Source organism: Phyllostomus discolor, chromosome 9 (genome assembly GCF_004126475.2).
Source record: "Phyllostomus discolor isolate MPI-MPIP mPhyDis1 chromosome 9, mPhyDis1.pri.v3, whole genome shotgun sequence".
NCBI lineage: Eukaryota > Metazoa > Chordata > Mammalia > Chiroptera > Phyllostomidae > Phyllostomus > Phyllostomus discolor.
This window is the reverse complement of record NC_040911.2, coordinates 72011709-72026284: the sequence shown is the minus strand read 5'-3', so window position 1 is coordinate 72026284 and position 14576 is coordinate 72011709. Positions and strand designations below refer to the sequence as shown.

Here is a 14576-nt window from a genome sequence, read left to right as displayed (position 1 = left end):
TTTCTCAAGCATTAGTTTGCATATCACCATATTTTTCTTTAAATTGAATATTTTAAATTGAATTTTAAATATTACCTTTGTTCTAAATATCCCTGAACTCACAAATGCAGTGTTTACAATTTTTTTAAGATGCTGATATAAATACATGACTACTAACATAAACATATTTTTGAGTACCATCCTACGTATGACATCTTTTCACATGACAGTGGTACTACTTATCCAACATTGGGTGTGATACATGGGAGATTTAAAGAGATCTAGTATTTTAGTATTTTTGACAATATCAAATACATTTGAAGTATTCACTAAATTTTTCCTCAGAGCCCACCATGTACAAAGCCTTATGCTAGATGATGTGGGATTACCTTTATGCTCAAATGGTACTGCTCTAGCAGTGATTGTAAACATTACTACTTATCCAGCTACTTGAAAAAAACATGCTTTATCATTTCCCAACTAATTATAAAAGTAATAAATGCTCATTTCAAGAAAATTAAAGAAAATATAGTTAAAGAAAGAAAAGATGACTAGCAATTTTTCATTCAGAGATAACTGGATAGTTATTTCGGTAGATAACTCCCTAAATTTGTTTTCTATGATATATCCACTGATTGATTTTTAAGTAGCTGGTCATACAATTTATGCTATTTTGTAACCATTTTGAAAACTGCATATATCATAGTCATGTTTGGATGTACTATAACTTGCTTAATCAACCCCCTGATTTCTGTTACATTTTTTAAATGTAAAAACAATGCTACAATGCATATTCTTTGCACGCATACCCAATTACTTGCTTTAAATAAATTCTTAGGGGTACAAATGCTAGGCATGGACATTTTAAAATGACACATAATAACACACTGCAACTCCTCACATCACCTTCACTTAACAGCTATTAAAAAAATCCTGGCATACAGTAGTTGCTTGAATGACAACTGAAGAATCAACAATGAATGAAAGAAGGTCATACATGGAGTCCCTTCATTTCTACTTATAGATAATGCCTTTTCTAAAGTACAGGAAGCAATGTGGCAGGGTAGAAAGATTCAAACACTTGAGTTGCAGACTCAGATCTGTGTATCCTCAAATAAATCACTTCAGCCCTCTTTTCTGATTAATATATATTAATTTCTTGTGGCTATTGAGAAAATTAAAGATAGATATGTAAAAAGATTCTGTAAAATCAATCCCAATATCATATGGTTGTATTAATCCAGTGCCCTAAAGCTAGTGAAGTTTAAAGGCTGCTAGATTAACTTACCTCACAAATTCAAACCATCCTTGCTATTCTCATTTTGATCTTATTCTCCAATTTCAGTAGACTCCTATCCCTTTTCCTTATACTTGTTTGCTGCTTGGTTCCACTATAAATGGAATGTGATTCCACCTCTGACACCCTAATCCCTGCTATATAGAACTCTTCCACTGCCCAATACTTCCTACCTTCACAATGTGATCTCAGCCTGTAAAGACTTCTCTCTGCCTTTTCCTGATGCCTACCCTACTTTGGTTCTGTAATCAAAATCAGTCTTTGTCTGACTTATCTGAATATCACCAATTTTCATTTGCAACATCAATGATCAGCAACAACTAAACTCAAAACATCCTGCTGCTAGAGGTAACACAACATTTTAATAAGGTTAGTAAACATGTAAATATGAACTAGAATCAAATGTCCTATCTCGTTCCAAACAGCCATTTCTAGCTGTATCATTCACTCACCCCTTCAGAGACCTTATTATCTAATCAAATGGGGATACTGATCTCCTCTGACCATACCCAACCACATCTTTGCTCAGAAAGTCTTCCATGTAGAAAACCCCACAAATTTTTATCTCCAAATTTAATTTTTCCAAACCCTTACCAAAATAACACTTCATCTATGAACTTTTCTGATATCTTGAGTTTCTTCAGAATTCTCATACTCCTCTGCTGAGCATATTTTATGGATCTTTGTCCAAAATGGTAGCTAGCAGCCAATTGAGCACCTCAAATGTAGCTCATCTAACTTAAGATCAGTATGAAAAAGAATGAAACAAGAGTATCTCATTAATTTTTATATTGATTATACATTGAAACAACTTTTGATATACTGGATTAAATATGTGTTAATAAAATTAACTTCACCTGCATCTTTTTACTTTTTAATGTGAAATTCAAAATTATGTATTTCTATTGGACAGTGTTTTTTTTTTTTTTAATTGAATTTACTGGGGTGACTGGAAGTGCTGCTTTCAACAGAGTCCCTGCATAGTGTACCGAGCTGTTTTTTGCACTAGATGATCTGCAAACGGGTAAGATAGGCTAAAATCAAGACCAAACTACACCCACCAAGCCACACACTGTGAAGGAAGGTTAAGCGTCTGCTAAAGGAAAAAGAACATGTTGCTTCAATTAAAGAGGCTCTCCCTCCCCAAACTATAAGTTCTGTGTGTTGAGAAAGGGCATACCTTTCTTTAATTTTCACAGGCATTATATGTGCTAACAGTAGCCCTGAGAAGGGAACCATGTCTTACTCATGTTCTGTCTGTCAAATACTAGTTACTAAAAGTAGCTGAATGAAGTAATGAATGAGTACCCAACTCTATTACCTTTTTCAGGCACAACTCTTATCAATTGATGAGAACATTTAATACTTTATCTGATTAGAGAATACAGCTTTCACTAGTGCCCATCACAAACCAAATTTATGTTTAACCTCCAGACTCAAATTTTTGTATCTCTTCTAGATATTATAGTACCAAATCAAAAATAGTGATATATTTTTCTTTTATATTTTTATACTTCTAAATAAGCACTTGATAATTCATGCAATATAAAAAACTATATATTTACATTTTTAAAAGATCAGAATAAATATCAATAATACCAAAGAATCCTTAATTTTTTTTCCAACAAACCTGACTGCATTTCTCTTTTTGTCTCAGAATACTTGATCTTGGGAGATTTCACAATTTCGGAAGTGCCTGAGTCTACTGTCCTTACTCTTCCTTTGGGACACAAGTCTGTATTATGTTGAATATTATTTTTTTCCTGTTTTGTACTTTTTGTTATAAATTCTTCACTATCTTTCTTGGGACTTATTTTTGAATTCATCTTCTTCGATTTGCAGATTTTCATTTTCTGAATTATGTCCAAGTTATCTAAATTGTTTTTATTTCCAGAATCCTTTTGGTTAATTTTCTTGGTTTCTTTCGTTTTCTCAACTAGATTTTTTGACTGTATTTCATTTTTCTGTTTTTTCTTCTTCTTTATTTCCTTCTGGTTCAAATCTTTGTTATCTTCACCAGAGAGATCTGAATCAGAATCTGAAAGGTCATAAAAACGTTTCAAGTCCTCTGTAGTGCTGTGGTTAATTGGGCGTCCTCTTTTATCCACAGCGTAATTCAGCTTGAACTTTTTGTCATGAAACATTGCTCGAAATCTCTTGTCAATTTTGACTTTTCGTTCCTTTTCTGGCATTTCCCAAAATCTTGGGTCCTTTGTAACCCGCTTAAACCGCTGGTCACTCATTACTTCTTGTTTAAATGACATTTTTAAATGCTTGACTGGACAAATACTTGAAGAAACCAAATACTGAAAAATAAAACAAATGTTACAATAATGAAGAGGTATTAATATAATTAAGTAAAATGTTTTGGGAAAAATATTAATTCACAATATAGTTTAAGTTAAATGCAAATAAAGGTAATGAGTCTAATTTCATTTAGAAACTTATTCTGAGTCACATGCAGAAAACCAAAAACTATCAAGAGTATCATCTTTCAGTTACAGAGCAATCGAAGAAATAAATTTAAGGCAAAAACAAGCAGAATTCCAGGGATAATGCTTGCTAGCCAACTGCACTCAGTTTCTGTACTTGTTTGTATACCTGTATGCATTACAAGTTAAAACTAATGTAATTAAGAATCCCCAAGCCTCAACTGGTCTCATTTTCTCCTTTACAATCTGGTCCTACTGTTAATTCTTACCTCATGCTACTTCAAACAGCCTTTAATTCTACAAGACTAGTCTCATAACAAAACGGACCAAAATCAAGTCAGATGTAGTTCACAAGTTTCTCTTTTTAGATCCAACCATCCTCCAAAACGCAGATGAAGTCTCACTCTAGTTCATAAATATCACGAGTTCCTGTAATTTATTACTCTAAAATTGACCAAGGCTCAAATGGGCTGATTCCCACCCCAAACATCCTGAAATACGAATGTATACAATTAATACTGTTTCTTGAAAATAGTCATTTAATGGTTTAGTATCTCTAGATCTGATTTTTGCAGAGTCAAAAGTCGCCGATTATTAGTTTCAAAAGCAAGCCTCGACGATGAGGCTGTATTTTTTTTTCTTAAAAATTGAAAACAATATTATACACCAAGAAAAATCAAAGGTTTAAATAAACCAGTTGCACATCAAAAAGTATTAATCATGGCGTGTCAGTTGAAAGTACTCAACAAAAGTCAGATATTCAGAGGGTGGCAGGCGACCAGACCTCACCTCCGACGCTCCCCCTCATCTTCGCAGTCCACCCTCCCCTTTTACCCACCCTCTAAAGTGAGTAACACCAGGATGGTCCCGGAACGAGGGTCACCCTAGCTTCCAAACCTCAGGACGCTGCTATTGGACTAAGGTCCCTCGAAATGACCCTGATAAGGGTCAATAAGGTCCGAACAAAGAGTCTAAAAATGCAAGGAGAGACCGCGCGACCCTTACGATTCCTGTCAGAAACTGGTTCGGCCCCTTTCACAGACCTTGTTGAACCCTACAGCCTTCACCGCCTAGGAGCCTTCACCGAGTCTCACGTGGGAAGGCACCCACAATCCTCCGCGTGACGCTCCGCTGCGATGGCAAGCGCAATGGGCCAAACTGCTTCCTCTTTCTCTTGGCGAAGAATTTGAGTAGTCGCTGAATCTGCGGTGGCGCATGCGCACGGTAGCCACGCCATCAAGAGCCCTCAATCAGAAAGATGCGACTGACCCGGCTTTGGCTCGAGTGGCGCCGACCTCCGGCGGTGAGGGTCCTGGGGAAGAACTTTGGAGTCAGAAAGGTTGCTTCTGGCGTTTCTTCGCCTGGCAGCGCCTCGCCCAGAGCCCTAAATATCTTCGACCGGGATTTGAAGAGGAAACAGAAGAATTGGGCGGCTCGGCAACCCGATCCTATGAAGTTTGACTACGTGAGGGAGGAGGTGAGTCCGCGGGGCAGCGCTGGAGGGCGATCACGAGCCTCGGCTTCGGGTCTCGGGGCTCCGGCCAGGCTCCCACGGACTTCACCTCGCGGCGTGTCCTTGAGAAGCACCCTTCCTTTCTGGGCCCCTTTTGTAAACACGGAAGGGGCTCAGATATTTGTAAGGTGCCATTCATTCATTTTTCTCTCTCCCTCTCCTCTTTCCTTCCTACCTTCTTATGTCTAGGGCAGAGTAGTCCGCTGCCTTCTTGAGGTTTCATTCTTGTGGGAGGTGAGACAGTGAACAACAACAAAAATGTGGTGTCAGCTAAAGAAGTTAGTGGAGATAATAAAGTGAAGTGGTATAGTGACCGCAATGGTCAGGGAGGCCACTCAGGCAGACAATATGATGAGACATTAGCCACGCTGAAATCTGGCGTCTGGGGAGGAAAGCCTTATAAGCAAGGGGAAAGACAAATGTAGAGTCTCTGCGGCCAAAAGGGCCCTGTTGAGGTCTACAGTGAAAGGGGGAGTGGAGGTCAGGATGGGCCCAGGTTATTAGATCCCTAAGCGGTGAGAATTTTGGATTTTCTTCATCTCAGCTACCCATTCAATATGGTAATCTCTGCCCACATGTGCCTGTAGAGCATTTCAGATGCTGCTAGTTCAATTGAGATGTGCTGTGAGTGTAAAATGCACTGTATTTCAGTAACTTAATGTGAAAAAGGATGTAAAATATTTCACTAATAACTTTACTGATTACATGTTGAAATTATATTTTTGATATATTGGGTTAAACAAATATGTTAAAATTAATTTCTCCTGTTACCTTTTAATGTGAAGTGACTACCAGGAATTTTAATTGCACATGTGGTTCTTACTGTTTTTATATTGGCCAACACTCCTGTAGAGGAATGTGAGGCTGTTGAATGGTTTCAAGCAGTGTAGTGATAGAATCTGGTTTTTCTTTTAGGAAGATCAAATTAAGATACGTTAAGATCTCTGGTTTGTCTGTGTGATTTCGAGACACCTTCTCCTCTCTGCCCAGGCGGACTAGAGACTGAGGGTGTCTACTCTTTGGACAGGCAGTACTGAGCCCAGGCCTAAGTAATTGTTTTTTCAGAGGTGGAGTGAAGTTGAAGATCAAGCCAATGCAACAAACACTTACTGAGCTTCCACTTTGGACAGAGCTATGTGCAAGCCCTGGCCTGATCAGATGATTGGCTCTGTTCTTAGGGTTCATGATGCCTGTAATCCTGGATTACAGTTTGACTGCGTCATGGCCAGTACACAGACCAGAAGTAAAGTATATGAGAGTTCTTTTTATAATATTAGGCATGGTATACAAAGTAGACTCTAGGAAACTAGATTTCTTCTATACCCCCCCCCCCCCCCCAAAGCAGAAACACATATATCTTGAATTTTCTGGTCCTACTAGAAACTCCGGGATGTTTCTGAGAGAATGAGTAGAATGGGGGGAATACTAGACTCCCACATCTATTCCTGTCAGAAGAAGCAGGCCTAGCAAAGGAGGCACCTACCTTATGACCTCTTTTAAATTAAGGTGGGATTGGGAAGGGGATGGGAAGTGCAGTTTCTTCAGATTTGCTGACTTTTTCTAATTGACAAATAACTTCCCATAAAAGTTGTTTACTCATTTAGGAATTCCACAAAATTTATAAATAGTCATCAAATAATAGAGTTTTTAACTAAGTGATTAAGTTTAAACATTGATCTGTAATATACCCCAGCTAATTAAGTAAATTTTTACTTTTATATACTTCATGCTAATATGTGTGGACAGTAATGTGCCTGTTATGTTCTTATTGATTTTCATCCTTGTGCTCTTATAGCACATGGAATGTAAAGGCCATATATACATATGTACACATACATACATGCATATATACATACAGAGACAGAGAATGGAGATATGTAGAATATGTCTGGTTTTGATTTCCTTTAAATTGACTTCTTAAGTAATTTGCTGCAGTTTTTTTCCTGGGATATTTTTATTTCATATGTTCCTATTTAGAATTTGAAAAGAAATTACTGTGGTCACATTGAAAAAGGGATAAAAGGAAGTATTTACAAATATGTTGAAACATAAATAACCCATAGGTTGTTGAATACTGGAAAAAGAGTGTTATTTCTCTGTTAAACATACTCATCTTAATTTGTGTACATCATTGTCTCTTACAATCCTTTAGGTCGGCAGTCGGATTGCAGATCGTGTATATGACATAGCCAGGTAGGTGATGATAAATACATAACTTCAAAGTACAACTAACTTTGGAGACCAGAGAAATTAGATGATGAGAGTTTGATATCTGGAATGGCAGAATCTGGACTTTATTACCAAGGTTAGTGATTTTAATCCCTCTGTAAGTATCTTGTCTTCATGTCTGGAAGAGCAAGTGTTCTTCACTGTTGTGTACAGAAAGAATGAATGGAAGCACATGCTTAGCTTCGTTCCAAACCTGAGTGACTGACTGATCCACTTGATTTAGCCAAAAGTCAGTAATGGGAAGATAGCTCCAAAAGTGGAGATAAAGAATCAACTGCATATGAATTTATAATATTTACTAAATCTGGCGTTCAAAGTTTAACTAAAATTAATAACAGAATCTTTGACCATCTAAGCAAAGAAGACTCTGTCTACCTAGATTTGTTTCCCAATCAGGCTATAAGAGACTTCGGCCATTTTATCTTAAGTATTCTGTTTTTTTTTTTTTTAATTTTATTTTAATCATTGTTCAAGTACTATCTTAAGTATTCTTAATGTCAGTAAGTATTCTATGATAATTGTATAAAGGCAGATTTGAGAAAAGAACACTTCTTCAAGTAATTATTAAAACCTTAATGGATTTATTGCTCTGTATTAGGCTTAAGGAAAGCTTTACAGATTCACATTTATAACTACATGGTGAAAACTACAGTTAAATAATAGCTTTGTGTAGAATTGCTTTGTGATATTAGTAAATCACTTTTTCGCTTTTTAAAAAAAGATATCCATTAAATTAGACAAATAAGGAGTGAATTTATTACATTTGTTTAAAAAAACAGGAATTTTGTAAAATCACAGACTCAATCATATTTGAGATATCTCCTTGCTACCTAAAGTGTTAGGATGATTTAATTTCATAAAGTTAGAACAGAAAGCTTTATTGTTGCAAATAATCACCCCCATTTCATCTGTTTCATTAGCTCCACTATTTAAAGATCTAAATAGTCAGTTCTCTGTACTGTGGTCACTTATTTGTCTGGACTTTAGGCCATCTATGAGCTAATAAATAGAACAAATTTTCCAAATCAGTTTAAATTTTATAATTTTTTTATGTCATACTACTGAACAAAACATAGTCTATGGAGAAAACTGCGATAATGACCAAAAGCGTGTCTTAAACTAATAGTAACTCTTGGGAATTAAGTTATTTAAAACATCAGTCTAAATGTCCTTGTACTAATATTCTATTATTAGAAAGAGTAGTTTATATTGCAGTACTGATGTTACGATGATTTTTAAAAACTAACCCCCACAGATTATTAAATGTCTTATTTGTGTTATCTGAGGCTCGCTTAATATTGCTTTAATCAATGATCATAATAACTCAGAATAACTTTGTGAGCATTTGTACTGGGCTAAATACTTTACATGCACTATTTCCTAAGATTTTCACACCAACTCTGAGGGAGATGATAACTTTTACATTTTGTGGTTGGGGTACAGCAAGGTTAAATCACTTGTCTCTGGTCACAGTGCCATTAAATTGCAGGCTCAGCATTCTAATTCAAGTCAATCTGATTGCAAAGTCTGTGTACTTTGTGGTGCCACACCAGCTGTATTCACAATTAAGGTAGATGGTATTAGGTAAATAAATGGTTCTTTCTCACCAGTGTTTCTCCAATTGTGTACTGGTGTTGCAGATGGAGACAGGGTCTAGGCTTTTGGTGATTATGAACAAAGAATTGAACAGACTGCACAGAGTTAAGCGAAGCAAGAAGAGAAGCAACCTAGATTTATTAAGAAAAGTACATTTCCTGAGATATTGGAGCAGGCCACCTCTGATCAGAGAATGGCCCCCTTCTGCCAAAAGGGTGCAAGCTTTATCGGGTCCCATAATTCTCCTTGATTGCCCACACGGGGGCGGGGCCCAGGTGCGGGTGGAGACTGCAATGCTAATTTAGGATAACAAGGCACATTGCCATCTACTGAAGCTCTGGTGTGCCAGTGTGACTCCTTGCCAAGTGTCACAAGGTGATTCTCAGAAATCAGGATGCCGAGTGACTGACTACAGCTGCAGTGTCTCAGAACTTCCTCATTCCTATTCTATCTCCTGCCTCATTGGTGTTCTATATTTTTGAAATAGGTTTTTAAAAACCTGAGAAGGGACTTTTTTGGTTCCAATAGGAAAGTGTTATTAGTGGATAACATTTTAAGTTTTCTTGCCACAAATTTTTCATAAACTAATGGCCTACGATTAGATGTGTGTACTGATTAGTATGACATGATATATTTAGAGGAGACAGCATAGCATAGGGGATAATGGCTCTGGTTCAGGATTCAAACTAACTGAATTCATATTCTGATCGCTGCTTTTTAGTTGAATGACTTTGTGTTGACTTAGTTCTCAACACTTAGCATACTGCTAAGCCTGGTAAGATTGCAATAAAAGTAAACTATTATTTAGTTGGTATTTTGTTTTTAGTTTAGGATATGATACTTCATGGTATTTTACATGATATCTAAGTTATCTGCTGCCTTAGCAAAATTGAGAAGTAGTAATAATACATTCCTGAATGTATTCTTGTTAACTTCTTTCTTTATCCAGATATATTATCAAATTAAAATACCCCTCTAAATCTGTTCTTGAATCCATATCATGGAATACCCTTATGAAAAGCCAGTTGACTGAGTTCCTGTGAATGACTAGACCAGAGAGACTTTCTCTGTCTGGTATGTTTTCTGGTACATACAACTTGAAAGGCAGAAAAGAGAGATGATAAAACTTTTTAAAAGTTGCATTCACTTTCAAATTAATTGTTAGTAAATTATAAGAAAAATTAGATCTGACTTCCGGCCAAGATGGAGGCATAGGTGGATGCACTGTACCTCCACACACAACCAAGATTGGAACAACAACAATTTACAGGCAGAGTAACACCCAGAACTGACAAAAATTTATCTGAATGGAAATCGGACAGCCAGGAAGTTGAAGTAGATCCATTCATCCAGACTGGTAGGAGGGGCAGAGATGAGCAGCCAGGCGCGGGTCCAGGCACTGAGAGCAGAGAGAGTTGGGCGCATAAGGCAACCGGGAGCGTGTAAGGCATCTGGGGCGTTCAAGATCATGGTGGGTGGACCCTGGGTACGAAAGCAGCAGCTGGCAGACTCAGTGAGACGGTGATTGTCGAACAGAGCAGAGTGCTAAACCCAGGATCCCAGGGAAGAGACTGAGGTCCTAGGAGGACGGAGCTACCGCCATTGTTTCCTCCTGACCCTGCCCTCACATACAATGTCATAATCTAGTGATTGGGGTGCCCAGCCCTGGTGAACACCTAAGGCTCCTCCCCTCACCGTAACAGCAGTGACCAGACCAAAAAAAAAAAAAAAAAAAAAAAGAGGGTGGGGGGAAGCTCAAACAGAAGAACAAGTCAATGCCCCAGGACTCATACTTTTAAGTGACCAAGAAATAGCCAATGTATCAGATGCACAATTCAAAACACTGGTGATCAGGAAGCTCACAGAATTGGTTGATTTTGGTTGCAAATTAGATGAACCAATGCAGGTTACCATAAAAGAAATGAAGGAAAATGTACAGGGAACCAGTTCTGATGGGAAGGAAAGTGGGACTCAAAACAATAGAGTGGACCAGAAGGAAGAAAGAAACAACCAAACAGGAAAGAATGCAGAAATAAGAATTCAAAAAAACAAGGAGAAGCTTAGGAACCTCCAGGACATCTTTAAACGTTCCAACATACGAATTATAGGGGTACCAGAAGGATAACAGGAAGAGCAACAGATTGAAAACGTATTTGAACAAATAATAAAGGAGAGATTCCCCATTTTGGCAAAGGAAATAGACTTCCAGGAAGTCCAGGAAGCTCAGAGAGTCCCAAAGAAGTTGGACCCAAGAAGAAACACACCAAGGCACATCATAATTACATTAGCCAAGGTAAAAATGAAGGAGAGAATCCTAGAAGCAGCAAGAGATAAGGAGACAGTCACCTACAAAGGAGTTCCCATCAGACTGTCAGCTGATTTCTCAAAAGAGACCTTACAGGCAAGAAGGGGCTGGAAAGAAGTATTCCAAGTCCTGAAAGACAAGGACCTATATCCCAGATTGCTCTATCCAGCAAAGCTTTCATTTAGAATGGAAGGGCAGATAAAGTGCTTCTCAGATAAGGTCAAGTTCAAGGAGTTCATCATCACCAAGCCCTTATTTTATGAAATGTTAAAGAGACTTATCTAAGAAAAGAAGATAAAAGAAACATGTATAGTAAAAGGACAGCAAACTCACAATTATTAACAACCACACCTAAAGCAGAACCAAAAGAAACTAAGCAAACAACTAGAACAGGAACAGAACCACAAAAATGGAGATCACATGGAGGGTTAGCAACAGGGGAGTGGGAGGAGGAGAGGGGGGAAAAGGTACAGAGAATAAGTAGCATAGATGGTAGGTTGAAAATAGATAGGGGGAGGGTAAGAATAGTATGAAAAATGTAGAAGCTAAAGAACTTGTAAGTATGACACATGGACATGAACTAAAGGGGAGGATGTTGGTGGAAGAGGGTGTACAGGGTGGAGGGGAGTGAAGGGGGGAAGTGGGACAACTGTAATAGCATAATCAATAAAATATATTTTAAAAAAGGAAAGACACACACAAATGAAAAATTAGATCTTCATCATTAATTTATAGACTGTATTGTTACAGACAAAACATAACTTCTGTGTTTGTTTTTTTAGGGATTTTCCCCTTGCTTTGGATGTCGGTTGTGGAAGAGGTTATATAGCACAATATTTGAATAAGGTATATCTATTTGATAATTCAGTCTAGTTTGAGAAATAACATAGGCTAATTTTAAGGAAGGAATTTCCTAATCAGTTATATTTAGGTTATATCAGAAGCACTAATTTTTTTAAGTGGTTGAACCAATGGTTGTTTTGTGTTCCCTCTTAAGTATTTTTCCTTAAAGTGGTTTTTCTTTACCTTGAATCTATTTTATACAGTGTTCTTACTGATAGTTTCTTTAAATGTATATGAGATGCATTGCTCTTTATTCCTATTTCATTCAAATGTTTTTAATAATTCAAATAAAATGAAAGGGGCATTCATTTGGAAATGTGATTAAGCTAATTTTTAGATAGGAAAAATACGAATTCCAGTGTGATAAATAGCCTTTATTAATGCTTATCCCATTTTATTTTGCATTTTCTAATTCAAACCATAAAGACATTCATTTATTGTTTTAGCCCCTAGATATAGTGCACTCGATGGACTCAGGTTAAAGTGGGGTTTCTATATAAGTCTACCTAGAAAAAACATACACTTGGTCAGGGGTGAGTTAAGAGTATGTGTGAGACTTCCAGAATACTGCTGTTGGTAATAGTAAATGCCACAGAAGTGATACAGTTATTAAACTGTAACAGGAGTTAAGGGAAGGGAAAAATCAGTAGAGGTTCTGTGGTCAAAGACCTCTGAAAGGGTACAAAATCTGATCTGGGATTTGAAAGAAACTGAATTGGTATTTCATAGACATTGGAAGTAAAGGCATGGCAGGAGGTATGTCTTTATAGAGGTGGAATGCTGATGGTATGATATAGTGATATTTAAGGAAGATTAATTTCAGAATGGTATGTAAGAAGGATTGAAGAAGGGAGAGGATAAAGAAACAGACCAGTTGGAGGGCTGGGTTAAAGGCAGTGCAGGCATAAGAGAAAGACGTGCCATGCATAGGGAAGCAGCAAGATACAAGGAAGGGATGTATGTGAGAGACCTAGTAGAATCCACAGATCTTGATAACTGACCAGATATGGTGGGCATGGCAAATCTTTTAGTTGCTTAGTCTAAAAGACTTATTCCTCGATTCCTCTTCTGTCCTTCTCTTCCATGTCAAATCCATCAGCAAATCTTATTTGAATTTTAATCCATAACTCTACCACTTCTTACCACTCTCAGTATTACCTATTGGTCACTATTGTAGTAATCTCTGTCACCCTCCCTGCTTCTACCTTTGTCTTTGACCTTTCTTTCTCACAGTAAAGTAATCCTTTTAAAACACAAGTCAATTTATTATCAGTCCTCTACTCTGAACTGCTGGCTTCTTATGTAACTTAGTAATAATCCAGAGTCCTAACCCATAAGGCCCTCAGTAACCTGGCTCTATATGATGTCTGTGGCCTTACCTTCTTCCTTTCACTCCCCAGTAGCTGGCCTCCTTGCTGTCTCTCAAACTGGCCAGGGTTTTGCATTGCACTTGGTGTTCTCTTAGCTTTTCCTCAAGATTTTTGTATGGCTTACTTCCTCACTTATTTAGGTCTTAGCTCAAATAACCCCTAATCAAAGGTCTATCCCTTCCCTGACTATTCTATAAAATAGGGCCCCCATTCTCCACTGGCTGGTTGCTTTATTTGCTTCCATAGCACTTACTAGCATTTGATGTATGTTTGTTGTATATCTTCTTTTACTGGGATATAAGCTCCATCGACATGCTTATTTTTGTTTACCACTAAGCATTTCTAGTACCTACAACACACAATAAGTATTTATTAAATACTTATTCCATGAGTAAGTGCAAGATAAGTTTTAAGTTGTGACATCAGTGATTAGAAAAAGTAAGGGGATGAAATAAAGCAAGGAGCAAGGGACATTCCTATTTTAGATACGTTGAGTTTGAGATGACAGTGTTAATGTACAGCTGGTAGTTGGAAATGTGGAACTTGAATTGGGGTTATGAGGGTAAGGTCATTGACATGGGGATTCAATATTCTGCTCTGATAATTGTTGTCCGTGTACACTTAGACCAATTACCCAACTTCTCTAGACCTCAGTTTCTGTAACATGTAAGCAATAATACATCCCCACAGGTTGGCAAGAAGATTGAGACAGGTTAAGTTTGGCAAAGTGGAGACTGTTGTTCTTACTTGGATTGTTTGGAAGCCTCTGTTGGAGGCAACAGTTGAAGCCATAGCAGTAGGTAAGCTCTCTAGGGCTAGGATATAGAAAGGAACATTTCACAATTATATTTAGGCTGGGAAAATGAGGAGAAGCCAACAAGGATACAAGGAATAGTAAGTAAGATGGAAATTGTCTTATTAAGGTCTCTTAAAAAAAGATTTATTTATTTATTTATCAGAGAGAGGAAGGGAGGGAGAAAGAAAGGGAGACAAACATCAATATGTGGTTGCC

The 14576-nt window shown here is 37.4% G+C and overlaps 2 protein-coding genes across 6 annotated transcripts in view; one reads left to right on the top strand and one right to left on the bottom strand.

Moving 5' to 3' along the window:
- ESF1 (ESF1 nucleolar pre-rRNA processing protein homolog) overlaps positions 1–4733 on the bottom strand; it is a 74305-nt gene extending 69572 nt beyond the window's left edge. The window contains exons 1-2 of the mRNA XM_036009556.1: positions 4714–4733; positions 2907–3582 (exon numbers count right to left, since the gene is read on the bottom strand). Of these exons, the coding sequence (XP_035865449.1) occupies positions 2907–3540 (634 nt within the window). The 5' untranslated portion in view covers positions 3541–3582; positions 4714–4733. The remainder of the gene's footprint in view (positions 1–2906; positions 3583–4713) is intronic.
- A 174-nt stretch (positions 4734–4907) lies between these two features.
- The window catches only part of NDUFAF5 (NADH:ubiquinone oxidoreductase complex assembly factor 5), a 39405-nt gene continuing 29736 nt past the window's right edge, over positions 4908–14576 (top strand). The window contains exons 1-3 of one of the 5 annotated variants that reach the window (XM_036009558.1): positions 4908–5185; positions 7374–7414; positions 12134–12197. In XM_036009558.1, coding sequence (XP_035865451.1) covers positions 4967–5185; positions 7374–7414; positions 12134–12197 — 324 coding nt within the window. In that variant the 5' untranslated portion in view covers positions 4908–4966. The remainder of the gene's footprint in view (positions 5186–7373; positions 7415–12133; positions 12198–14576) is intronic. The other 4 variants (XM_036009559.1, XM_036009557.1, XM_036009560.1 and 1 more) reach the window with 4 other exon arrangements.